At 47.7% G+C, this 27,773-nt stretch overlaps 1 protein-coding gene across 2 annotated transcripts; it reads right to left on the bottom strand.

Annotated features, from left to right (window-relative positions):
• LOC124023829 (RNA exonuclease 5-like) lies at positions 1–27,598 on the bottom strand. Of its 2 annotated transcripts, XM_046338036.1 has the most exons (18): positions 27,567–27,598; positions 26,749–27,093; positions 26,405–26,532; positions 25,837–25,954; positions 25,521–25,628; positions 25,224–25,312; positions 24,374–24,489; positions 24,162–24,300; positions 23,529–23,623; positions 22,743–22,845; positions 22,158–22,255; positions 18,563–18,671; positions 18,056–18,169; positions 13,477–13,614; positions 7,409–7,504; positions 5,427–6,015; positions 4,755–5,040; positions 1–705 (listed from the first exon to the last, which is right to left on the bottom strand). In XM_046338036.1, exons 4-18 carry the CDS (start codon positions 25,922–25,924, stop codon positions 615–617), a joined length of 2,259 nt encoding a protein of 752 aa, XP_046193992.1. In that variant the 5' UTR covers positions 25,925–25,954; positions 26,405–26,532; positions 26,749–27,093; positions 27,567–27,598; the 3' UTR covers positions 1–614. The 2 variants fall into 2 exon arrangements, with proteins under 2 accessions (XP_046193992.1, XP_046193993.1); XM_046338037.1 differs by lacking the exon at positions 18,056–18,169.
• Positions 27,599–27,773: the final 175 nt, after the last annotated feature.

Raw genomic sequence — 27,773 nt, forward strand, 5'->3', positions numbered from 1 at the left:
TTAACAACAATCACCTGTTTATTAGGTGGACATGATAAAGACGACACAAGGCATCATGTGATTCAGATCAGAAGCAGCAATACGGGTCAAACACAGTGAGTTTACGTTCAAAATGGCACCCTGATAATCCCTGTAGAGAGTTTTGCCAGGACCCATGGCGTGCCCATAGTGCACACTACATAGGGAATAGGCTGCCCATAGTGCACACTACATAGGGAATAGGGTGCTCTAGGGAGTCATATCAGACACATCCTGTGTTTTACCTTCAATTCATTGCCTGTGTCCAAAACCCTGTCCAGCCTGTACTGGAGGAAACATATCAAGCACTCGTAAGTAGACTCACCTGTTTATTTAAAACATAACTTCATACTCTCATAGCCTATAGCTGTCTTTGTTAGTCAAGTTGCAGCACTGATGGGCTACAGCACACCAAGATGGTAAAACACAGTATCGCAGGCAAAGTGTTGCCAACATCTGTTAACATTCCCAAAATGTCCCGTTTTGGAAGATTCACGAAATCAGGAGGGGGTAAGCAAGAAATCCAGAATCCTCCAACCGGGATTTCTGGGAATCTTGGGAAGGAACTGGATTTCTGGGAATCTTGGGAAGGTACCCTATGCAGGTAGCATCAGGTCATGGGCGTGGTCACTGAGTGCTGCTGACCCCTGTTTGACCTCCAGGAAACACAGACCATCGCCATGGGAACTGAAAAAAGCAAACCGACAGCGTATTAGAATCCACCCCTCTCTAAATAATAGGAAACAACAGCCCCCCTGAGTTCCCTCTCTCTATAGAAAACAACAGCCCCCCTGAGTTCCCTCTCTCTATAGAAAACAACAGCCCCCCTGAGTTCCCTCTCTCTATAGAAAACAACAGCCCCCCCCCCTGAGTTCCCTCTCTCTATAGAAAACAACAGCCCCCCTGAGTTCCCTCTCTCTATAGAAAACAACAGCCCCCCCTGAGTTCCCTCTCTCTATAGAAAACAACAGCCCCCCTGAGTTCCCTCTCTCTATAGAAAACAACAGCCCCCTGAGTTCCCTCTCTCTATAGAAAACAACAGCCCCCTGAGTTCTCTCTCTATAGAAAACAACAGCCCCCTGAGTTCCCTCTCTCTATAGAAAAAACAGCCCCCCTGAGTTCCCCTCTCTATAGAAAACAACAGCCCCCCTGAGTTCCCTCTCTCTATAGAAAAAACAGCCCCCCTGAGTTCCCTCTCTCTATAGAAAACAACAGCCCCCTGAGTTCCCTCTCTCTATAGAAAACAACAGCCCCCCCTGAGTTCCCCTCTCTATAGAAAACAACAACCCCCCTGAGTTCCCCTCTCTATAGAAAACAACAACCCCCCCTGAGTTCCCTCTCTCTATAGAAAACAACAGCCCATTGGAAACGAAGGGACAAAACAGGGAGGGGCTACCATAACTAAACATCATCCAAAACAGGGAGGGGCTACCATAACTAAACATCGTCCAAAACAGGGAGGGGCTACCATAACTAAACATCGTCCAAAACAGGGAGGGGCTATCATAATGGGGCGGCAGGGTAGCCTAGTGGTTAGAACATTGGACTAGTAACAAAAAGGTTGCAAGTTCAAATCCCCGAGCTGACAAGGTACAAAATCTGTCGTTCTGCCCCTGAACAGGCAGTTAACCCACTGTTCCTAGGCCAGTTAACCCACTGTTCCTAGGCCAGTTAACCCACTGTTCCTAGGCCAGTTAACCCACTGTTCCTAGGCCAGTTAACCCACTGTTCCTAGGCCAGTTAACCCACTGTTCCTAGGCCAGTTAACCCACTGTTCCTAGGCCAGTTAACCCACTGTTCCTAGGCCAGTTAACCCACTGTTCCTAGGCCAGCCCCACTGTTCCTAGGCCAGTTAACCCACTGTTCCTAGGCCAGTTAACCCACTGTTCCTAGGCCAGTTAACCCACTGTTCCTAGGCCAGTTAACCCACTGTTCCTAGGCCAGTTAACCCACTGTTCCTAGGCCGTCATTGAAAATAAGAATTTGTTCTTAACTGACTTACCTAGTTAAATAAAGGTAAAAAAAGAATTTAAAAAAAGAACTAAACATCGTCCAAACCAGGGAGGGGCTACCATAACTAAACATCGTCCAAACCAGGGAGGGGCTACCATAACTAAACATCGTCCAAAACAGGGAGGGGCTACCATAACTAAACATCGTCCAAAACAGGGAGGGGCTACCATAACTAAACATCGTCCAAAACAGGGAGGGGCTACCGTCCAAAACAGGGAGGGGCTACCATAACTAAACACCGTCCAAAACAGGGAGGGGCTACCATAACTAAACATCGTCCAAAACAGGGAGGGGCTACCATAACTAAACACCGTCCAAAACAGGGAGGGGCTACCATAACTAAACATCGTCCAAAACAGGGAGGGGCTACCATAACTAAACATCGTCCAAAACAGGGAGGGGCTACCATAACTAAACATCGTCCAAAACAGGGAGGGGCTACCATAACTAAACATCGTCCAAAACAGGGAGGGGCTACCATAACTAAACATCGTCCAAAACAGGGAGGGGCTACCATAACTAAACATCGTCCAAACCAGGGAGGGGCTACCATAACTAAACACAGTCCAAAACAGGGAGGGGCTACCATAACTAAACATCGTCCAAAACAGGGAGGGGCTACCATAACTAAACATCGTCCAAAACAGGGAGGGGCTACCATAACTAAACATCGTCCAAAACAGGGAGGGGCTACCATAACTAAACATCGTCCAAAACAGGGAGGGGCTACCATAACTAAACATCGTCCAAAACAGGGAGGGGCTACCATAACTAAACATCGTCCAAAACAGGGAGGGGCTACCATAACTAAACATCGTCCAAAACAGGGAGGGGCTACCATAACTAAACATCGTCCAAAACAGGGAGGGGCTACCATAACTAAACATCGTCCAAAACCAGGGAGGGGCTACCATAACTAAACATCGTCCAAACCAGGGAGGGGCTACCATAACTAAACATTGTTCCAAACCAGGGAGGGGCTACCATAAAAACATCGTCCAAACCAGGGAGGGGCTACCATAAAAACATCGTCCAAAACAGGGAGGGGCTACCATAACTAAACATCGTCCAAACCAGGGAGGGGCTACCATAACTAAACATCGTCCAAAACAGGGAGGGGCTACCATAACTAAACATCGTCCAAAACAGGGAGGGGCTACCATAACTAAACATCGTCCAAAACAGGGAGGGGCTACCATAACTAAACATCGTCCAAAACAGGGAGGGGCTACCATAACTAAACATCGTCCAAAACAGGGAGGGGCTACCATAACTAAACATCGTCCAAACCAGGGAGGGGCTACCATAACTAAACATCGTCCAAAACAGGGAGGGGCTACCATAACTAAACATCGTCCAAAACAGGGAGGGGCTACCATAACTAAACATCGTCCAAAACAGGGAGGGGCTACCATAACTAAACATCGTCCAAAACAGGGAGGGGCTACCATAACTAAACATCGTCCAAAACAGGGAGGGGCTACCATAACTAAACATCGTCCAAAACAGGGAGGGGCTACCATAACTAAACATCGTCCAAAACAGGGAGGGGCTACCATAACTAAACATCGTCCAAAACAGGGAGGGGCTACCATAACTAAACATCGTCCAAACCAGGGAGGGGCTACCATAACTAAACATCGTCCAAACCAGGGAGGGGCTACCATAACTAAACATCGTCCAAAACAGGGAGGGGCTACCATAACTAAACATCGTCCAAAACAGGGAGGGGCTACCATAACTAAACATCGTCCAAAACAGGGAGGGGCTACCATAACTAAACATCGTCCAAAACAGGGAGGGGCTACCATAACTAAACATCGTCCAAAACAGGGAGGGGCTACCATAACTAAACATCGTCCAAAACAGGGAGGGGCTACCATAACTAAACATCGTCCAAAACAGGGAGGGGCTACCATAACTAAACATCGTCCAAAACAGGGAGGGGCTACCATAACTAAACATCGTCCAAAACAGGGAGGGGCTACCATAACTAAACATCGTCCAAAACAGGGAGGGGCTACCATAACTAAACATCGTCCAAAACAGGGAGGGGCTACCATAACTAAACATCGTCCAAAACAGGGAGGGGCTACCATAACTAAACATCGTCCAAAACAGGGAGGGGCTACCATAACTAAACATCGTCCAAAACAGGGAGGGGCTACCATAACTAAACATCGTCCAAAACAGGGAGGGGCTACCATAACTAAACATCGTCCAAAACAGGGAGGGGCTACCATAACTAAACATCGTCCAAAACAGGGAGGGGCTACCATAACTAAACATCGTCCAAAACAGGGAGGGGCTACCATAACTAAACATCGTCCAAAACAGGAAGGGGCTACCATAACTAAACATCGTCCAAAAGGAGACACTAGTTGTTTTTCGCTAAACGTTTTGCTACGCTGTGGATACACCTCTGGTGTCCTAACATGACTTGAGCCCGATCTCAAATCACAACCCCTAAGCACAGATCTGAGAAGAGTTGACAGGGTTAAGAAACCTGGTAATAGAGCTCCACATTGACCTCCTGATGATATCAACATATTGCTCATACCAATTAAATCCTTTCAGATCTCCACAAGTGCATAAAGTGATTGATTAGGGATTGGGCCAGTGTCTGTTCTCACCTGTTGTGACCACATACCAATTAAATCCTTTCAGATCTCCACAAGTGCATAAGGTGATTGATTAGGGATTGGGCCAGTGTCTGTTCTCACCTGTTGTGACCAGGCAGCAGTACGATGCTGAGGGTGTTGTCAGGTAGAGATCTGAACAGCTTCCCCACGCGCCGGTCCAACTTCCTCATCACGCACGCCACTTCCTGTTCCTCTCTTCTGGTTTCCTGCGACGACTCGTCCGGTGTCTCTCTGTCGGACCCAGTCGTCGTAGTAACCCAGGAGCACAGGTGGGGCGGAGTCAGGGCTCTGCGAGTGCTCACCTTCCTGTCCCAGAGTTCCACAGGTGAGCTGAGGACCGCGTCCACAGTGTCAGGACTATCATACTCTGGAAAAATGTGCACATTTTTAATATGATGATTAGCAAACCAATTGCATTTTAAAAATCATACTTTTTATATTTCGAACAACTAAAATTCAACGGCTAAAATTAGACCCAGGTCATGGATGATGAGCGGCCGTTAGAGTATTGGGCCGGTGACTTAAAAGGTTGCTGGTTCGAATCCCTGAGCCAACAAGGGTAAGTTGCTCCAGATAAGAGCGACTGCTAAATAAAATAATACAATAATAAATAATATAATAATAATAAATAATAATAATATTATAATAATAATATAAAATAATAATATAATAATAATAAAATAATAATAATTAAAATAATAATAATAATAATAATAATAAAAAGCTGTTGGTACATGTGAAGCTTTGACTCACTTAAGAAAGCATGTCTCCTACGTTTCTGTCTTCCAGAGTGCTTTGCAGGTAGAATTACGCCCTGAACCGTTCCGTACTGTCCGAAGGCCTCGCGGAGGTCCTCTTCACAGAGTCCGGCAGTCTTAGCATGGAGCCTCGCTCCAACATTGGCTTCGGCTGCTATCTCTGCTAGCATAGTTTTCACTTGGAGCAGAGTGCCATTGACTTCAACTGAGAGCTCTGCTAGCTTAGCAAATTTAGCTTTAGCATGTAGCCCAGATCCATTTGCTTCAGCTAGCTTAGCTTTAGCATTTAGAAAAGTTCCATTGACTTTCTCTAAGAGCCCCGAATGGTTCGCTTTAGCATGTAGCCTAGCTCTATTGACCTTAGCTGGGAGTGCTGCTATGTTAGCATTTAGCCCGGTCTCATTGACTTCAGCTGCCGCATTAGCATTTAGCCCAGTCCCATTGACTTTGGCTGCAAACTGTGCTGTTTTAGCGTTAGCCTTTAGCCCTGCGGCGTAGATGACGTTAGCATTTAGCGGGTCATCCTGCAGGGAACTCAGAAAGACGTCCAGATCCAACGTGGACTCCTTTACAGGTCTCTGGACCTGACCAGTAGGAGAGAGAACACACACTAGATTTACATTCAGAAAGAGCATGAGCAACAAGACAGAAGGGGAGAATTACTGGAAGCAAAGGTCAGAGGGAGAAATTAGAACAAGTCTATGAAAAAAGGACAGAGAGAGAAAGAGAGTGGGGAGACGGACAGTGTGAAAGAGACACAGGCAGGACAGAAAGCGATTGAGAGAGACAAAGCGATTGAGAGAGACACAAGGAGATTGAGAGAGACACAAAGAGATTGAGAGAGACACAGAGATTGAGAGAGAGACAGAGATTGAGAGAGACACAAAGAGATTGAGAGAGACACAGAGATTGAGAGAGAGACAGAGATTGAGAGAGACACAAAGAGATTGAGAGAGACTGAGAGAGACAGAAAGCGATTGAGAGAGGCAGAAAGCGATTGAGAGAGACAGAAAGAGATTGAGAGAGAAAGAGATTGAGAGGCAGAAAGAGATTGAGAGAGACAGAGATTGAGAGACAGAAAGAGATTGAGAGAGACAGAGATTGAGAGAGGCAGAAAGAGATTGAGAGAGACAAAGACATTGAGAGAGACAAAGCGATTGAGAGGCAGAAAGAGATTGAGAGAGACAAAGCGATTGAGAGAGACACAAGGAGATTGAGAGAGACACAAAGAGATTGAGAGAGACACAGAGATTGAGAGAGAGACAGAGATTGAGAGAGACACAAAGAGATTGAGAGAGACTGAGAGAGACAGAAAGCGATTGAGAGAGGCAGAAAGCGATTGAGAGAGACAGAAAGAGATTGAGAGAGAAAGAGATTGAGAGGCAGAAAGAGATTGAGAGAGACAGAGATTGAGAGAGGCAGAAAGAGATTGAGAGAGACAAAGCGATTGAGAGGCAGAAAGAGAGAGAGAGAGAGAGAGAGAGAGAGAGAGAGAGAGAGAGACACAGACAGAAAGATAGAGAGACAAAGTGATTGAGAGAGACAGAAAGCGATTGAGAGACAGAAAGCGATTGAGAGGCAGAAAGAGAGTGAGAGAGAGAGACACAGACAGAAAGATAGAGAGACAAAGCGATTGAGAGAGACAGAAAGCGATTGAGAGAGACAGAAAGCGATTGAGAGAGACAAAGAGATTGAGAGAGACAGAAAGAGATTGAGAGAGACAGAAAGAGATTGAGAGAGACAGAAAGAGATTGAGAGAGACAAGAAAGAGATTGAGACAGAAAGAGATTGAGAGAGACAGAAAGCGATTGAGAGAGGCAGAAAGAGAGTGAGAGAGAGACAGAAAGATAGAGAGACAAAGTGATTGAGAGAGACACAAAGCAAAAAAAAGAGAGGCAGAAAAAAAACCAGACAGGTACATGAGGGGGTTAGGAGAGAGAAACGTAGATAAACAGAAAACGAGGGACAGATCCAGACCTTGACGATGTGTCCGCTGTGTAGCAGTGTTCCGTTGAGCATCTCGACAGCCAGCACAGCTCCCTCCAGCAGCTCAAACTCTACCTCTGCATGCACCTGCCGAGTCATCACAGGGTCAAAGGTCAAACTCACATTTATGAAGCACATATACTCATAGGAAAGTAATCTTGATCACTAGTCACCAACTCTGGTTCTCATCAAGACTTTTATTAGTCGAATCAGGTGTTCGTGCTGGTCCAATGAAGTGGATGCTAAAGCTACTGTTTCACGAGCACAGACTGGAAAATGTTCTGGGATTCATCCAATAACATTGAGTAGTTTAGCTTCATCAATAAGTGCATTGTCGACGTCGTCTCCAGTGACCGTAAGTACGTACCCCAACCAGAAGCCATGGATTCTAGGCAGCATCCGCATTGAGTTGAAGGCTAGAGCTGCCACTTTCAAGGAGAGGGACATTAATCCGGAGGCTTATAAGAAATTCCGCTACGACATCCGACGAGCCATCAAACAGGCAAAGCGTCAATACAGGACTAAGATTGAATCCTACGACACCGGCTCTGATGCTCGAGGGATGTGACAGGGCTTGTAAACTATCACAGTATACAAAAGCCAAACCCAGCCACGAGCTGCCCAGCGACGCAACTTTACCAGACAAGCTAAATTGCTTCTATGCTCACTTCGAGGCAAGCAATGCTGAACCATGCATGAGAGCACCAGCTGTTCTGGACAACTGTGTGATCACGCTCTAGCCGATGTGAGTAAGACCAAGGCCGCAGGGCCAGACGGAATACCAAGACGCATACGCTGACCATCTGGCAGGTGTCTTCACTGACATTTTCAACCTAACCCGGTCTGTAATACCAACTTGTTTCAAGCAGACCACCATTGTCCCTGTGCCCAAAAACGCCCAGGTAACCTGCCTAAATGACTATGGCCCCGTAGCACTCACATATATAGCTATGAAATGCTTTGAAAGGCTGGTCATTGCTCACATCAACACCATCATCCCAGACACCCTGGACCCAATCCAATTCACATACCCAACAGATACACAGATGACTCAATCTCTATTGTACTCCACACTACCCTCACCCATCTGGACAAAAGGATTACCTACCGGTATGTGAGAATGCTGTCCATTGACTACAGCTCAGCATTCAACACCACAGTCACCTCCAAGCTCATCACTGAAGTCAGGACCCTGGGACTAAACACCTTCCTCTGCAACTGGATCTGGACTTACTGACGGGCCGGCTCCAGGCGTTAAGGGTAGGCAACAATACATCCGCCACGCTGACCAACAACACGGGCCGGCTCCAGGCGTTAAGGGGAGGCAACAATACATCCGCCAAGCTGACCAACAACACGGGCCGGCTCCAGACGTTAAGGGTAGGCAACAACACATCCGCCACGCTGACCAACAACACGGGCCGGCTCTAGGCGTTAAGGGTAGGCAACAACACATCCGCCACGCTGACCAACAACACGGGCCGCTCGGCTATGTGCTTAGTTCCATCATGTATTCATTGTCCACCCTACGACCGCGTGGCCGCGCACGACTCCAACACCATCATCAAATTTACCCGATGACACGACGGTGGTAGGGACTGATCACCGACGACGATGAAGCAGCCTATAGGGAGGAGATCAGAGGCCTGGCCGTGTGGTGCCAGGACAACAACCTCTCCCTCAACGTCAGAAAGACAAAGGAGTTGATCGTGGACTACAGGAAACGGAGGGGTGAGCCACGCCTCCAACCACATCAATGGGGCTGTAGAGGAGCAGGAAACGGAGGGGTGAGCCACGCCTCCAACCACATCAATGGGGCTGTAGCGGAGCAGGAAACGGAGGGGTGAGCCACGCCTCCAACCACATCAATGGGGCTGTAGTGGAGCAGGAAACGGAGGGGTGAGCCACGCCTCCAACCACATCAATGGGGCTGTAGTGGAGCAGGCCGAGAGCCTCCAACCACATCAATGGGGCTGTAGTGGAGCAGGCCGAGAGCCTCCAACCACATCAATGGGGCTGTAGTGGAGCAGGCCGAGAGCCTCCAACCACATCAATGGGGCTGTAGTGGAGCAGGCCGAGAGCCTCCAACCACATCAATGGGGCTGTAGTGGAGCAGGCCGAGAGCCTCCAACCACATCAATGGGGCTGTAGTGGAGCAGGCCGAGAGCCTCCAACCACATCAATGGGGCTGTAGTGGAGCAGGCCGAGAGCCTCCAACCACATCAATGGGGCTGTAGTGGAGCAAGCCGAGAGCCTCCAACCACATCAATGGGGCTGTAGTGGAGCAGGTAGAGAGCCTCCAACCACATCAATGGGGCTGTAGTGGAGCAGGCCGAGAGCCTCCAACCACATCAATGGGGCTGTAGTGGAGCAGGCCGAGAGCCTCCAACCACATCAATGGGGCTGTAGTGGAGCAGGCCGAGAGCCTCCAACCACATCAATGGGGCTGTAGTGGAGCAGGCCGAGAGCCTCCAACCACATCAATGGGGCTGTAGTGGAGCAGGTAGAGAACTTCCAAGATCCTCAGTATCCACATTACTAAGGAATGAACATAGTTCACCCACACAGTTGTGACGAGAGCACGACGGCGCCTCTTCCCCCTCAGGAGGCTGAGGAGATTTGGCCTCAGATCCTGTTCTACAGCTACACCATTGAGAGAATCTATGGACCCTCTGGGGAAAAATAAACTTGGTTTGAGCTTTGATATTGTCAAATGAGTTTTATACTCTGAAAATGAGAACCTAACGCCACACTCACACACCCCAGTACACACTACATACGCCCAGACACACACTCACACCCCAGTACACACTACATATGCCCAGACACACACTACACACGCCCAGACACACACTCACACCCCAGTACACACTACATACGCCCAGACGCATGCTGATGTGGTATATGGCCAATATACCACAGCTATGGGCTGTTCTTAGATACAGGCCATATACCACAAACCCCCGAGGTGCCTTATTGCTTATTGCTAAACTGGTTACTAACTTAATTAGAAGGGTAAAAATATTGGCTTTCAGCCAATCAGCATTGTGTAACTTTCTATCTATTTACCATGTTTATCTTTAACTCTGCTTTGTTGGAAAAGGACCCATAAGTCAGCATTTCTCTATTAATCTACACCTGTTGTTTACAAAGCATGTGACAAATAACATGATTTGGATGGAACAAAAGCCTGTACCCTGTACCCATCCCCCTGCGCCAGAACTCATAAAGCATCTCTGAGAAGGAGAGCTGATCTAGGATCATCTTAGCCTTTTAGGTTGCAATGAATGGACAAGGGGGACCTGATCCTAGATCAGCTCTACTGTGGTAACGAATGGACAAGGGGGACCTGATCCTAGATCAGCTCTACTGTAGTAACGAAAGGACAAGGGGGACCTGATCCTAGATCAGCTCTACTGTGGTAACGAAAGGACAAGGGGGACCTGATCCTAGATCAGCACTACTGTGGTAATGAATGGACAAGGGGGACCTGATCCTAGATCAGCACTACAAGGGGGACCTGATCCTAGATCAGCACTACTGTGGTAATGAATGGACAAGCGGGACCTGATCCTAGATTAGCTCTACTGTGGTAACGAAAGGACAAGGGGGACCTGATCCTAGATCAGCTCTACTGTGGTAACGAAAGGACAAGGGGGACCTGATCCTAGATCAGCACTACTGTGGTAATGAATGGACAAGGGGGACCTGATCCTAGATCAGCTCTACTGTGGTAATGAATGGACAAGGGGGACCTGATCCTAGATCAGCTCTACTGTGGTAACGAAAGGACAAGGGGGACCTGATCCTAGATCAGCACTACTGTGGTAACGAATGGACAAGGGGGACCTGATCCTTGATCAGCTCTACTGTGGTAATGAATGGACAAGGGGACCTGATCCTAGATCAGCTCTACTGTGGTAACGAAAGGACAAGGGGACCTGATCCTAGATCAGCACTACTGTGGTAACGAATGGACAAGGGGACCTGATCCTAGATCAGCTCTACTGTGGTAATGAATGGACAAGGGGACCTGATCCTAAATCAGCTCTACTGTGGTAACGAAAGGACAAGGGGGACCTGATCCTAGATCAGCTCTACTGTGGTAACGAAAGGACAAGGGGGACCTGATCCTAGATCAGCTCTACTGTGGTAACGAAAGGACAAGGGGGACCTGATCCTAGATCAGCTCTACTGTGGGAATGGACCTGATCCTAGATCAGCTCTACTGTGGTAATGAATGGACAAGGGGACCTGATCCTAGATCAGCTCTACTGTGGTAACGAAAGGACAAGGGGACCTGATCCTAGATCAGCACTACTGTGGTAACGAATGGACAAGGGGACCTGATCCTAGATCAGCTCTACTGTGGTAATGAATGGACAAGGGGACCTGATCCTAGACAGCTCTACTGTGGTAACGAAAGGACAAGGGGGACCTGATCCTAGATCAGCACTACTGTGGTAACGAATGGACAAGGGAGACCTGATCCTAGATCAGCTCTACTGTGGTAACGAATGGACAAGGGGGACCTGATCCTAGATCAGCTCTACTGTAGTAACGAAAGGACAAGGGGGACCTGATCCTAGATCAGCTCTACTGTGGTAACGAAAGGACAAGGGGGACCTGATCCTAGATCAGCACTACTGTGGTAATGAATGGACAAGGGGGACCTGATCCTAGATCAGCACTACAAGGGGGACCTGATCCTAGATCAGCACTACTGTGGTAATGAATGGACAAGCGGGACCTGATCCTAGATTAGCTCTACTGTGGTAACGAAAGGACAAGGGGGACCTGATCCTAGATCAGCTCTACTGTGGTAACGAAAGGACAAGGGGGACCTGATCCTAGATCAGCTCTACTGTGGTAACGAATGGACCTGATCCTAGATCAGCTCTACTGTGGTAATGAATGGACAAGGGGGACCTGATCCTAGATCAGCTCTACTGTGGTAACGAAAGGACAAGGGGGACCTGATCCTAGATCAGCACTACTGTGGTAACGAATGGACAAGGGGGACCTGATCCTTGATCAGCTCTACTGTGGTAATGAATGGACAAGGGGGACCTGATCCTAGATCAGCTCTACTGTGGTAACGAAAGGACAAGGGGGACCTGATCCTAGATCAGCACTACTGTGGTAACGAATGGACAAGGGGGACCTGATCCTAGATCAGCTCTACTGTGGTAATGAATGGACAAGGGGGACCTGATCCTAAATCAGCTCTACTGTGGTAACGAAAGGACAAGGGGGACCTGATCCTAGATCAGCTCTACTGTGGTAACGAAAGGACAAGGGGGACCTGATCCTAGATCAGCTCTACTGTGGTAACGAAAGGACAAGGGGGACCTGATCCTAGATCAGCTCTACTGTGGTAACGAATGGACCTGATCCTAGATCAGCTCTACTGTGGTAATGAATGGACAAGGGGGACCTGATCCTAGATCAGCTCTACTGTGGTAACGAAAGGACAAGGGGGACCTGATCCTAGATCAGCACTACTGTGGTAACGAATGGACAAGGGGGACCTGATCCTAGATCAGCTCTACTGTGGTAATGAATGGACAAGGGGGACCTGATCCTAGATCAGCTCTACTGTGGTAACGAAAGGACAAGGGGGACCTGATCCTAGATCAGCACTACTGTGGTAACGAATGGACAAGGGAGACCTGATCCTAGATCAGCTCTACTGTGGTAACGAATGGACAAGGGGGACCTGATCCTAGATCAGCTCTACTGTGGTAATGAATGGACAAGGGGGACCTGATCCTAGATCAGCTCTACTGTGGTAATGAATGGACAAGGGGGACCTGATCCTAGATCAGCTCTACTGTGGTAACGAATGGACAAGTGGGACCTGATCCTAGATCTGCTCTACTGTGGTAATGAATGGACAAGTGGGACCTGATCCTAGATCTGCTCTACTGTGGTAATGAATGGACAAGGGGGACCTGATCCTAGATCAGCTCTACTGTGGTAACGAATGGACAAGGGGGACCTGATCCTAGATCAGCTCTACTGTGGCGCTTTATGGCTTCTGATTTCTGGTCACGTACCCTCTGAGTAGCGTTCAACAGCTTGACAGCTCGTACGGTTCCACAGCTGCTGAACAGCCTCCTCACAGCCCTCTCTGTGTAGTCGCTAGGCAACGGCCCTGCAAACACCACACACATCTCTCTCATACGCTGAGACATCTGGAACACACGACAAGACACGCACATACAAAGTTCATTAAGACAGACATCAACATGTATACAGTTAGCGCCCCCTATTGGAATATAGTCATAACATCCAACAGTTCAGTATACAGTTAGCGCCCCCTATTGGAATATAGTCATAACATCCAACAGTTCAGTATACAGTTAGCGCCCCCTATTGGAATATAGTCATTACATCCAACAGTTCAGTATACAGTTAGCGCCCCCTATTGGAATATAGTCATAACATCCAACAGTTCAGTATACAGTTAGCGCCCCCTATTGGAATATAGTCATAACATCCAACAGTTCAGTATACAGTTAGCGCCCCCTATTGGAATATAGTCATAACATCCAACAGTTCAGTATACAGTTAGCGCCCCTATTGGAATATAGTCATAACATCCAACAGTTCAGTATACAGTTAGCGCCCCTATTGGAATATAGTCATAACATCCAACAGTTCAGTATACAGTTAGCGCCCCCTATTGGAATATAAAGTCATAACATCCAACAGTTCAGTATACAGTTAGCGCCCCCTATTGGAATATAAAGTCATTACATCCAACAGTTCAGTATACAGTTAGCGCCCCCTATTGGAATATAGTCATAACATCCAACAGTTCAGTATACAGTTAGCGCCCCTATTGGAATATAGTCATAACATCCAACAGTTCAGTATACAGTTAGCGCCCCTATTGGAATATAGTCATAACATCCAACAGTTCAGTATACAGTTAGCGCCCCTATTGGAATATAGTCATAACATCCAACAGTTCAGTATACAGTTAGCGCCCCCTATTGGAATATAGTCATTACATCCAACAGTTCAGTATACAGTTAGCGCCCCCTATTGGAATATAGTCATAACATCCAACAGTTCAGTATACAGTTAGCGCCCCCTATTGGAATATAGTCATTACATCCAACAGTTCAGTATACAGTTAGCGCCCCCTATTGGAATATAAAGTCATTACATCCAACAGTTCAGTATACAGTTAGCGCCCCCTATTGGAATATAAAGTCATAACATCCAACAGTTCAGTATACAGTTAGCGCCCCCTATTGGAATATAAAGTCATAACATCCAACAGTTCAGTATACAGTTAGCGCCCCCTATTGGAATATAAAGTCATTACATCCAACAGTTCAGTATACAGTTAGCGTCCCCTATTGGAATATAGTCATAACATCCAACAGTTCAGTATACAGTTAGCGCCCCCTATTGGAATATAGTCATAACATCCAACAGTTCAGTATACAGTTAGCGCCCCCTATTGGAATATAGTCATAACATCCAACAGTTCAGTATACAGTTAGCGCCCCCTATTGGAATATAAAGTCATAACATCCAACAGTTCAGTATACAGTTAGCGCCCCCTATTGGAATATAGTCATAACATCCAACAGTTCAGTATACAGTTAGCGCCCCCTATTGGAATATAGTCATAACATCCAACAGTTCAGTATACAGTTAGCGCCCCTATTGGAATATAGTCATAACATCCAACAGTTCAGTATACAGTTAGCGCCCCTATTGGAATATAGTCATAACATCCAACAGTTCAGTATACAGTTAGCGCCCCTATTGGAATATAGTCATAACATCCAACAGTTCAGTATACAGTTAGCGCCCCCTATTGGAATATAGTCATAACATCCAACAGTTCAGTATACAGTTAGCGCCCCCTATTGGAATATAGTCATAACATCCAACAGTTCAGTATACAGTTAGCGCCCCCTATTGGAATATAGTCATAACATCCAACAGGACTAGTTCAGTATACAGTTAGCGCCCCCTATTGGAATATAGTCATAACATCCAACAGTTCAGTATACAGTTAGCGCCCCCTATTGGAATATAGTCATAACATCCAACAGTTCAGTATACAGTTAGCGCCCCCTATTGGAATATAGTCATAACATCCAACAGTTCAGTATACAGTTAGCGCCCCCTATTGGAATATAGTCATAACATCCAACAGTTCAGTATACAGTTAGCGCCCCCTATTGGAATATAGTCATGACATCCAACAGTTCAGTATACAGTTAGCGCCCCCTATTGGAATATATAGTCATAACATCCAACAGTTCAGTATACAGTTAGCGCCCCCTATTGGAATATAAAGTCATAACATCCAACAGTTCAGTATACAGTTAGCGCCCCCTATTGGAATATAGTCATAACATCCAACAGTTCAGTATACAGTTAGCGCCCCCTATTGGAATATAAAGTCATAACATCCAACAGTTCAGTATACAGTTAGCGCCCCTATTGGAATATAGTCATAACATCCAACAGTTCAGTATACAGTTAGCGCCCCTATTGGAATATAAAGTCATAACATCCAACAGTTCAGTATACAGTTAGCGATTCCCCTATTGGAATATAGTCATAACATCCAACAGTTCAGTATACAGTTAGCGCCCCTATTGGAATATAAAGTCATTACATCCAACAGTTCAGTATACAGTTAGCGCCCCTATTGGAATATAAAGTCATTACATCCAACAGTTCAGTATACAGTTAGCGCCCCCTATTGGAATATAAAGTCATAACATCCAACAGTTCAGTATACAGTTAGCGCCCCCTATTGGAATATAAAGTCATAACATCCAACAGTTCAGTATACAGTTAGCGCCCCCTATTGGAATATAAAGTCATTACATCCAACAGTTCAGTATACAGTTAGCGTCCCCTATTGGAATATAGTCATTACATCCAACAGTTCAGTATACAGTTAGCGCCCCCTATTGGAATATAGTCATTACATCCAACAGTTCAGTATACAGTTAGCGCCCCCTATTGGAATATAAAGTCATAACATCCAACAGTTCAGTATACAGTTAGCGCCCCCTATTGGAATATAGTCATAACATCCAACAGTTCAGTATACAGTTAGCGCCCCCTATTGGAATATAGTCATAACATCCAACAGTTCAGTATACAGTTAGCGCCCCCTATTGGAATATAGTCATAACATCCAACAGTTCAGTATACAGTTAGCGCCCCCTATTGGAATATAGTCATGACATCCAACAGTTCAGTATACAGTTAGCGCCCCCTATTGGAATATAGTCATAACATCCAACAGGACTAGTTCAGTATACAGTTAGCGCCCCCTATTGGAATATAGTCATAACATCCAACAGTTCAGTATACAGTTAGCGCCCCCTATTGGAATATAGTCATAACATCCAACAGTTCAGTATACAGTTAGCGCCCCCTATTGGAATATAGTCATAACATCCAACAGTTCAGTATACAGTTAGCGCCCCCTATTGGAATATAGTCATAACATCCAACAGTTCAGTATACAGTTAGCGCCCCCTATTGGAATATAAAGTCATAACATCCAACAGTTCAGTATACAGTTAGCGCCCCCTATTGGAATATAGTCATAACATCCAACAGGACTAGTTCAGTATACAGTTAGCGCCCCCTATTGGAATATAGTCATAACATCCAACAGGACTAGTTCAGTATACAGTTAGCGCCCCCTATTGGAATATAGTCATAACATCCAACAGTTCAGTATACAGTTAGCGCCCCCTATTGGAATATAGTCATAACATCCAACAGTTCAGTATACAGTTAGCGCCCCCTATTGGAATATAGTCATAACATCCAACAGTTCAGTATACAGTTAGCGCCCCCTATTGGAATATAGTCATGACATCCAACAGTTCAGTATACAGTTAGCGCCCCCTATTGGAATATATAGTCATAACATCCAACAGTTCAGTATACAGTGTAGCGCCCCTATTGGAATATAAAGTCATAACATCCAACAGTTCAGTATACAGTTAGCGCCCCCTATTGGAATATAGTCATAACATCCAACAGTTCAGTATACAGTTAGCGCCCCCTATTGGAATATAAAGTCATAACATCCAACAGTTCAGTATACAGTTAGCGCCCCCTATTGGAATATAGTCATAACATCCAACAGTTCAGTATACAGTTAGCGCCCCCTATTGGAATATAGTCATAACATCCAACAGGACTAGTTCAGTATACAGTTAGCGCCCCCTATTGGAATATAGTCATAACAAGTCATTATATGACAGACAGAGAGGTAGACAGATTCATACTGTGTGGTAGTGATAGATATGATAGAGGTAGACTGATTCATATACCGTGTGGTAGTGATAGATATGATAGACTGAGAGGTAGACAGATTCATACCGTGTGGTAGTGATAGATATGATAGAGGTAGACAGATTCATACCGTGTGGTAGTGATAGATATGATAGAGGTAGACAGATTCATACTGTGTGGTAGTGATAGATATGATAGAGGTAGACAGATTCATACTGTGTGGTAGTGATAGAGGTAGACTGATTCATACTGTGTGGTAGTGATAGATATGATAGAGGTAGACTGATTCATACTGTGTGGTAGTGATAGATATGATAGAGGTAGACGGATTCATACCGTGTGGTAGTGCTGGTCAGTAGAGATCATAGCCTTCAGATGGTCAGAGAAGGAAGACAACTGGACAACGCTGAAGGAGTGAGAGTCTAGTCCTCTTTTAAAGGAAGACAAGACCTGGAGGAGAGAATGAGGGATAGTTAGGGTGGAGGGTTTAGGAGGTAGGGTGGAGGGTTTAGGAGGTAGGGTGGAGGGTTTAGGAGGTAGGGTGGAGGGTTTAGGAGGTAGGGTGGAGGGTTTAGGAGGTAGGGTGGAGGGTTTAGGAGTTAGGGTGGAGGGTTTAGGAGGTAGGGTGGAGGGTTTAGGAGTTAGGGTGGAGGGTTTAGGAGGTAGGGTGGAGGGTTTAGGAGGTAGGGTGGAGGGTTTAGGAGGTAGGGTGGAGGGTTGGAGGTTAGGCGGGTTAGGCTACTTTTCCCCAGTGGGAATCGAACCCACAACCCTGGTGTGTTGCAAGTGCCATGCTCTACCAACTGAGCTCCATGGGAGCCCCTTACCCATCACGCGTCTCACCTCTCTGTCTGAGCTGTGCCACTGCTGATTGGACAGATCCAGGGTGTTGTCAGCACGCTTCCCTATAAACACAGCTGATTGGCCAGAACTCTTCAGAGCCTCGGCGAACCTGAGAGAGCAACAGCAGTGTTGTTACTACGAGAGAGAAATGAGAGACACACTAGGAGCTCAGATGCTCAGATCCTTTAATAACCATTTACACAGACGAGCTCTTCATCACCCTTTTCCAGGTGTTCTACTCTGCTAGCCAGCACCTCTCCTAAACAGGTGTTCTACTCTGCTAGCCAGCACCTCTCCTAAACAGGTGTTCTACTCCCCTAGCCAGCATCTCTCCTAAACAGGTGTTCTACTCCCCTAGCCAGCACCTCTCCTAAACAGGTGTTCTACTCCCCTAGCCAGCATCTCTCCTAAACAGGTGTTCTACTCTGCTAGCCAGCACCTCTCCTAAACAGGTGTTCTACTCCCCTAGCCAGCACCTCTCCTAAACAGGTGTTCTACTCCTCTAGCCAGCACCTCTCCTAAACAGGTGTTCTACTCCCCTAGCCAGCACCTCTCCTAAACAGGTGTTCTACTCCCCTAGCCAGCACCTCTCCTAAACAGGTGTTCTACTCCCCTAGCCAGCATCTCTCCTAAACAGGTGTTCTACTCGCCCCAGGCCAGCATCTCTCCTAAACAGGTTTGTTCTACTGCCTGTTAGCCAGCACCTCTCCTAAACAGGTGTTCTACTCCCCCTAGCCAGCATCTCTCCTAAACAGGTGTTCTACTCCCCTAGCCAGCACCTCTCCTAAACAGGTGTTCTACTCCCTAGCCAGCATCTCTCCTAAACAGGTTACTCCCCTAGCCAGCACCTCTCCTAAACAGGTGTTCTACTCCCCTAGCCAGCACCTCTCCTAAACAGGTGTTCTACTCCCCTAGCCAGCACCTCTCCTAAACAGGTGTTCTACTCCCCTAGCCAGCACCTCTCCTAAACAGGTGTTCTACTCCCCTAGCCAGCACCTCTCCTAAACAGGTCCAGTTCTACTCCCCTAGCCAGCACCTCTCCTAAACAGGTGTTCTACTCCCCTAGCCAGCACCTCTCCTAAACAGGTGTTCTACTCCCCTAGCCAGCACCTCTCTAAACAGGTGTTCTACTCCCCTAGCCAGCATCTCTCCTAAACAGGTGTTCTACTCCCCTAGCCAGCATCTCTCCTAAACAGGTGTTCTACTCCCCTAGCCAGCACCTCTCCTAAACAGGTGTTCTACTCCCCTAGCCAGCATCTCTCCTAAACAGGTGTTCTACTGGTAGCCAGCACCTCTCCTAAACAGGTGTTCTACTCCCCTAGCCAGCATCTCTCCTAAACAGGTGTTCTACTCCCCTAGCCAGCACCTCTCCTAAACAGGTGTTCTACTCCCCTAGGTCCAGGTGTACTCCCTAGCCAGCACCTCTCCTAAACAGGTGTAGCCAGCACCTCTCCTAAACAGGTGTTCTACTCCCCTAGCCAGCACCTCTCCTAAACAGGTGTTCTACTCCCCTGCCAGCACCTCTCCTAAACAGGTGTTCTACTCCCCTAGCCAGCATCTCTCCTAAACAGGTGTTCTACTCCAGTAGCCAGCATCTCTCCTAAACAGGTGTTCTACTCCCCTAGCCAGCACCTCTCCTAAACAGGTGTTCTACTCCCCTAGCCAGCATCTCTCCTAAACAGGTGTTCTACTCCCCTAGCCAGCACCTCTCCTAAACAGGTGTTCTACTCCCCTAGCCAGCATCTCTCCTAAACAGGTGTTCTACTCCCCTAGCCAGCACCTCTCCTAAACAGGTGTTCTACCTGGTCCCTCCTCCCCTAGCCAGCACCTCTCCTAAACAGGTGTTCTACTCCCCTAGCCAGCACCTCTCCTAAACAGGTGTTCTACTCCCCTAGCCAGCACCTCTCCTAAACAGGTGTTCTACTCCCCTAGCCAGCACCTCTCCTAAACAGGTGTTCTACTCCCCTAGCCAGCACCTCTCCTAAACAGGTGTTCTACTCCCCTAGCCAGCACCTCTCCTAAACAGGTGTTCTACTCCCCTAGCCAGCACCTCTCCTAAACAGGTGTTCTACTCCCCTAGCCAGCACCTCTCCTAAACAGGTGTTCTACTCCCCTAGCCAGCACCTCTCCTAAACAGGTGTTCTACTCCCCTAGCCAGCACCTCTCCTAAACAGGTGTCTCTCCCCTAGCCAGCACCTCTCCTAAACAGGTGTTCTACTCCCCTAGCCAGCACCTCTCCTAAACAGGTGTTCTACTCCCCTAGCCAGCACCTCTCCTAAACAGGTGTTCTACTCCCCTAGCCAGCACCTCTCCTAAACAGGTGTTCTACTCCCTAGCCAGCACCTCTCCTAAACAGGTGTTCTACTCCCCTAGCCAGCACCCTCCTAAACAGGTGTTCTACTCCCCTAGCCAGCACCTCTCCTAAACAGGTGTTCTACTCCCCTAGCCAGCACCTCTCCTAAACAGGTGTTCTACTCCCCAGCCAGCACCTCTCCTAAACAGGTGTTCTACTCCCCTAGCCAGCACCTCTCCTAAACAGGTGTTCTACTCCCCTAGCCAGCACCTCTCCTAAACAGGTGTTCTACTCCCCTAGCCAGCACCTCTCCTAAACAGGTGTTCTACTCCCTAGCCAGCACCTCTCCTAAACAGGTGTTCTACTCCCCTAGCCAGCACCTCTCCTAAACAGGTGTTCTACTCCCCTAGCCAGCACCTCTCCTAAACAGGTGTTCTACTCCCCTAGCCAGCACCTCTCCTAAACAGGTGTTCTACTCCCCTAGCCAGCACCTCTCCTAAACAGGTGTTCTACTCTCCTAGGCACCTCTCCTAAACAGGTGTTCTACTCTGTCTAGCCAGCACCTCTCCTAAACAGGTGTTCTACTCTGCTAGCCAGCACCTCTCCTAAACAGGTGTTCCACTCTGCTAGCCAGCACCTCTCCTAAACAGGTGTTCTACTCTGCTAGCCAGCACCTCTCCTAAACAGGTGTTCCACTCTGCTAGCCAGCACCTCTCCTAAACAGGTGTTCCACTCTGCTAGCCAGCACCTCTCCTAAACAGGTGTTCTACTCCCCTAAACAGGTGTTCTACTCCCCTAGCCAGCACCTCTCCTAAACAGGTGTTCTCCTCTCCTAGCCAGCACCTCTCCTAAACAGGTGTTCTACTCCCCTAGCCAGCACCTCTCCTAAACAGGTGTTCTACTCCCCTAGCCAGCACCTCTCCTAAACAGGTGTTCTACTCCCCTAGCCAGCACCTCTCCTAAACAGGTGTTCTACTCCCCTAGCCAGCACCTCTCCTAAACAGGTGTTCTCCTCCTCTAGCCAGCACCTCTCCTAAACAGGTGTTCTACTCCCCTAGCCAGCACCTCTCCTAAACAGGTGTTCTACTCCCCTAGCCAGCACCTCTCCTAAACAGGTGTTCTACTCCCCTAGCCAGCACCTCTCCTAAACAGGTGTTCTACTCCCCTAGCCAGCACCTCTCCTAAACAGGTGTTCTCTTCCCCTAGCCAGCACCTCTCCTAAACAGGTGTGTTTATTTCGCCTCCAGGCTAATACAAGAGGAACCACATATGGAAAAGAGGGGAAGGGTTTGATGGTCGTACCTGTTGTTGTTGTTGTGTGTAGATGTTGCTCTGTTGACAGGAGGCTGGTACATGGTAGGACTCCAACCCCACAGCTCTTTACAATACAGCTCCACTACCTGATACAGAACACACACTCGTTACTCAGCCTGGGAGTCTGTGTGTGTGTGTAGTGGTCCAGTGTGTGTCGTGGTCCAGTGTGTGTACCTGTCGTGGTCCAGTGTGTGTACCTGTCGTGGTCCAGTGTGTGTACCTGTCGTGGTCCAGTGTGTGTGTGTCGTGGTCCAGTGTGTGTGTGTCGTGATCCAGTGTGTGTGTGTCGTGGTCCAGTGTGTGTCGTACCTGTCGTGGTCCAGTGTGTGTTGTACCTGTCGTGGTCCAGTGTGTGTTGTACCTGTCGTGGTCCAGTGTGTGTATCGTGGTCCAGTGTGTGTGTGTCGTGGTCCAGTGTGTGTGTGTCGTGGTCCAGTGTGTACACGTACCTGTCGTGGTCCAGTGTGTGTGTCGTACCTGTCGTGGTCCAGTGTGTGTATCGTGGTCCAGTGTGTGTGTGTCGTGGTCCAGTGTGTGTGTCGTACCTGTCGTGGTCCAGTGTGTGTGTCGTACCTGTCGTGGTCCAGTGTGTATGAAGTACTGGGCCAGTTCCAGGGCAGCCTGGGCGTCCTCTGTGGGGTCATGACCTTTCCTCTCCTCCGTCTGGATCTGCTTCCTGTGGGTCACAAACATGAGAGTTGGGTGAAGTTGCCCCTAGACACTGATCTTGGGTCAGTTCAGCATTGTCCTCAACTAATAGTTAAGGTTAGGATTAGGGGAGGGGGAAGCTGATCCTAGATCTGCACCTATTGGGGAACCCCCCACTAATAGTTAAGGTTAGGATTAGGGGAGGGGGAAGCTGATCCTAGATCTGTACCTATAGGGGAACCCCCCACTAATAGTTAAGGTTAGGATTAGGGGAGGGGGAAGCTGATCCTAGATCTGTACCTATTGGGGAAACCCCCCCCCACTAATAGTTAAGGTTAGGATTAGGGGAGGGGGAAGCTGATCCTAGATCTGTACCTATTGGGGAACCTCCCCCCCACTAATAGTTAAGGTTAGGATTAGGGGAAAGGGAAGGGGAAGCTGATCCTAGATCTGTGTGGTCAGTGTATGTGTGTGTGGTCAGTGTGTGTGTGGTGAGTGTGTGTGTGTGTGGTCAGTGTGTGTGTGGTCAGTGTGTGTGTGTGGTCAGTGTGTGTGTGTGGTCAGTGTGTGTGTGTGTGGTCAGTGTGTCAGTGTGTGTGTGTGTTGTCAGTGTGTGTGTGTGTTGTCAGTGTGTGTGTGTGTGTTGTCAGTGTGTGTCATCAGTGTGTGTGTGTGTGTGTTGTGTTGTCAGTGTGTGTGTTGTGAACTCACTTGAGCACGGTCTCAGCCAGCACCTTGAGTTTAAACCTCCGTCCAAACTCTCTCCTGTACAGCAGGGAGGTGTCAATCACATGGGGGTGGATCAGCTGGGAGGAGACAACACAACAGGTCACAGATGAGGGGTTTTGAGGTCAGGGGTCAGCTGAGACGAGACAACAGGTCACAGATGAGGGGTTTTGAGGTCAGGGGTCAGCTGAGACGAGACAACAGGTCACAGATGAGGGGTTTTGAGGTCAGGGGTCAGCTGACGCGAGACAACAGGTCACAGATCAGGGGTTTTGAGGTCAGGGGTCAGCTGAGACGAGACCGGATCTAATACAGTAGCAAAACGCTTTTCAATGGAAAACTAAAAACAAGGGTTTCTTATTTGACAAATTCAGTTCGGTCCCTCCTCGTTTTGGCCCGTTTAGTTCCCAGTGAATATGACCTATATATTCCAGATCGAAATTAATAGATTTGACATGATTCCTATTCTACCTGACAGTCATATCTGTTCTACAACATAAATTTCTATCTGAACATTCTGTAACGTTATATTCTCCTGAACAGGCCTCGGGCATTGCTGCTAGTTGCCATTGCAACCACTATCGTCATGGCTACATTGGTAAAACCACGGCGACTCACGTTCAGGGCCACCAGGTCGTTCTCAAGGGAGTGGCCAACCAGGACCGCGTCCCGGGGCAACACTTTCTTGAGCTTTGATTGGACTTCTCTCAGGGTGGTGGTGATTGGCTGCAGCATTGCACGGGTGATACCAGAGAACCTATCAGGGGAGAGGAGAGGTTACGTACAGATATTGAGAAGCAAACATACACACACACACACACTCCGCTTACTGTGTAAGGTAGTGTAGGATGCGGTTGGGAGGTTTGACCAGCTCGTCCAGAACACAGCTCCCTCTGCTGTCTACTAGAGAGATGCGTGTCAGCTCGTTGCCACATTCTGTCAGACACTACACACACACACACATACACACACACGTTAGACACCGAGCAATAACTAGAGAACAAAATGGAGGTTTCATCTACTGTTAATCAAATCTATGAATGATATGACATGAATATATATGCTCTCTCTAATTCTCTCTTTCTTTCTCTCTCTCGGAGGACCTGAGCCCTAGGACTGTGCCCCAGGACTACCTGACATGATGACTCCTTGCTGTCCCCGGTCCACCTGGCCATGCTGCTGCTCCAGTTTCAACTGACCTGAGCCCTAGGACCATGCCCCAGGACTACCTGACATGATGACTCCTTGCTGTCCCCGGTCCACCTGACTGTGCTGCTGCTCCAGTTTCAACTGTTCTGCCTTGTTATTATTCAACCATGCAGGTCATTTATGAACATTTGAACATCTTGGCCATGTTCTGTTATAATCTCCACCCGGCACAGCCAGAAGAGGACTGGCCACCCCACATAGCCTGGTTCCTCTCTAGGTTTCTTCCTAGGTTTTGGCCTTTCTAGGGAGTTTTTCCTAGCCACCGTGCTTCTACACCTGCATTGCTTGCTGTTTGGGGTTTTAGGCTGGGTTTCTGTACAGCACTTTGAGATATCAGCTGATGTACGAAGGGCTATATAAATAAATTTGATTTGAATATGGGATGTCACAATGAATGGCACCCTATTCCCTATATAGTGCACTACTTTGAACCAGAGCCCTATGACTGACTACTGTCAGTCGTGTCCTTACCATCTCACAGTCCAGCCCATAGAGAGGACTACTGTCAGTCACACAGTCGTCACTGTCTGTACACACAAACCCCTCACTGCCAGGCATACCTGGAAAACACACCAGAGAGACATGAGAGAGAGTCCAGTGTGAGTGTCCAGTGTGAGTGTCCAGTGTGAGTGTGAGTGTCCAGTGTGTGTGTACAGTGTGTGTGTGTCCAGTGTACAGTGTGTGTGTGAGTGTACAGTGTGTGTGTACAGTGTGTGTGTGTGTCCAGTGTGTGTGTGTGAGAGTGTCCAGTGTGTGTGTGTGTCTCACCGCGGACAGGGAAGTGTTTCTTGATCATCTCCTCCTGGGTGAGGAGGTATCCAGTCAGCCCTCTGGTCTCCAGACCAAACTTCCTGATCACTGGGTGCCACTGCAGACCTACACACACACACACACACACACACACACACACACACACACACACACACACACACACACACACACACACACACACACACACACACGCACACACAGGTACAAAACACACTCCGGAAATCAACATCCTAACAATTAGACCCAGAGGAAATTCCTCCTTGCGCCGAGAGTGGCTGATTTTTAAGTCTCTGGCAGGGCTACCCATACATACCTCCCTCTGGCTGAGCACTCTTCTGGTCTCCTAGCGCATCGGCAGGACTGTTGTTGACAACTTCACTGCTAAATATCTCAGAAATCATGTTGCCAGGCGATGGAGTATAACTGTGTCTCTGAGGTCAGAGGGGGGGGGGGGTGTCACGGTGGAATCTTATGCAATATGACTGACATAGTCCGTGTCCCAGATGTCACCCTGTTCCCTATAGAGTGCACTACTTTGTGACCCATACGGTTGTGGTCAAAGGTAGTGCACTATGTAGGGAATAGGATGCCATAGGGTCAGGTCAAAAGTAGTGCACTATGTAGGGAATAGGGTGCCATAGGGTCAGGTCAGAATTAGTGCACTATGTAGGGAATAGGGTGCCATAGGGTCAGGTCAAAAGTAGTGCACTATGTAGGGAATAGGGTGCCATAGGGTCAGGTCAAAGTAGTGCACTATGTAGGGAATAGGGTGCCATAGGGTCAGGTCAGAAGTAGTGCACTATGTAGGGAATAGGGTGCCATAGGGTCAGGTCAGAAGTGCACTATGTAGGGAATAGGGTGCCATTTGGTCCTTGACTTACAGAGGTGTACTTGGTGCGGAGGTGTTTAAAGTGCAGGTAGTGTCTGTAGAAGTGGGCCTGGCTCAGTCCTTCTAGAAGGGATCACGTTCACCCCTGACACATTCTTCTGGCGGTGGAGGCGACACCAACTGAAACAGGTACAAGACAATAACACTGATGTTGTCACTTATCCATCCACATATCTATCATGTTGTTGTTGTTGCACAATGTTTGCTTCAGTTCCTGTCGTGACGTCCATCTCTATGGAGTAGTGTTATTGCCTCGAGAGTCTAGACTCTGATCTAAAAATACGTTTTGAGGTGTTTGTTGTTATTGTTGTTGTTGTAGCTAGCTAGCTAACATACCTGGGTTGTTTCAGCCCACCGGTGTTCCCCAGAGCAGCAAACTGAAGCAGTTCCGTCAGATCTTTCAACGTGACCGGTTCCTGGAGACGGTCAAACGGCAGAGAGAGCCGCGGGGGTCGGGAACCGGAACGGTGCTCAGACTCTGGAACTCGGTTACCATCTGTCTCTTTCACTCTTTCACTGCTCTCTGGTGTTGGGGAAGATTCCCTCTTTCTCTTGAGACAGACTTGTGGCTCCATGTGCTTACGGGGAGTCCCAGGTTGGATGAAGGAAGGTTGTAGCTCTGAGAACAAGTTCTCCTGAAGGTCAGCAGCTGTGTTGGTTGGCTCGTTGTTGTGACTCAAACTGGACATGGATCCGAGTGAAGAAAGTCAATTATTATAGAGTCAATTATATCAGGCTAGCTTTGTCTACTTTTGGAAAATATCAAGTTATTTCAGAATAGGACAGGATAGTTTAGCTGGCTACTTTATTAATCCTGCTCTTATGGATCAAACCCTGTATCAGCCAACGGAGTTTTCAGAAGATACATCTAGCGATCATACCCTAGCAACAGTCCCAACCGAGACAAAATACCATGACATTTTCTTTCATAATTTATTTAATAAGTCTTCCTTATGTCGTTGACTTTTTACTGGGGATCAAACTATCTACACTACTGCATCTCGACTCGGTCGACGAGAAGTGATCGTGACTTGTTTTATTGACAAAACCACAACAAATCATATACATACGCAAACAATAAGTAAATACAGTAAAGCATGTCCGAAATCTACCAACAAGTTACAGTGTGACTAAGTGCAAATAAAGATCAATACCTCGTAGTGGGGGTTATCTGTTTTGTGGGGTCAATCTGTTTTGTGGATATTTCCTGCGTCGCCTCACACGTTTCCAGGTTTCCATGCTGCTGATCGATCATCGCTTCAGCCCAAACCAGTCGAGCGCAGCATCGATTTGTTTTCCCTTTCAGCCCAAACCAGTCGAGCGCAGCATCACCGATTTGTTTTCAATTCAATTCAAGGGCT

The sequence above is a fragment of the Oncorhynchus gorbuscha genome, unplaced genomic scaffold, assembly GCF_021184085.1.
Source record: "Oncorhynchus gorbuscha isolate QuinsamMale2020 ecotype Even-year unplaced genomic scaffold, OgorEven_v1.0 Un_scaffold_1694, whole genome shotgun sequence".
NCBI classification, from domain to species: Eukaryota; Metazoa; Chordata; class Actinopteri; order Salmoniformes; family Salmonidae; genus Oncorhynchus; species Oncorhynchus gorbuscha.

Bases quoted from the DNA above. Each gene is read 5' to 3' on its own strand.
- LOC124023829 (XM_046338036.1), bottom strand. From the start codon at position 25,924: ATGATTTCTGAGATATTTAGCAGTGAAGTTGTCAACAACAGTCCTGCC. The intron at 25,313-25,520 runs GTGAGACACACA...TGTGTTTTCCAG, and splicing joins GAAACACTTCCCTGTCCGCG to GTATGCCTGGCAGTGAGGGG. The intron at 18,170-18,562 runs GTGAGACGCGTG...TCTCTCCTCCAG, and splicing joins GGCACAGCTCAGACAGAGAG to GTCTTGTCTTCCTTTAAAAG.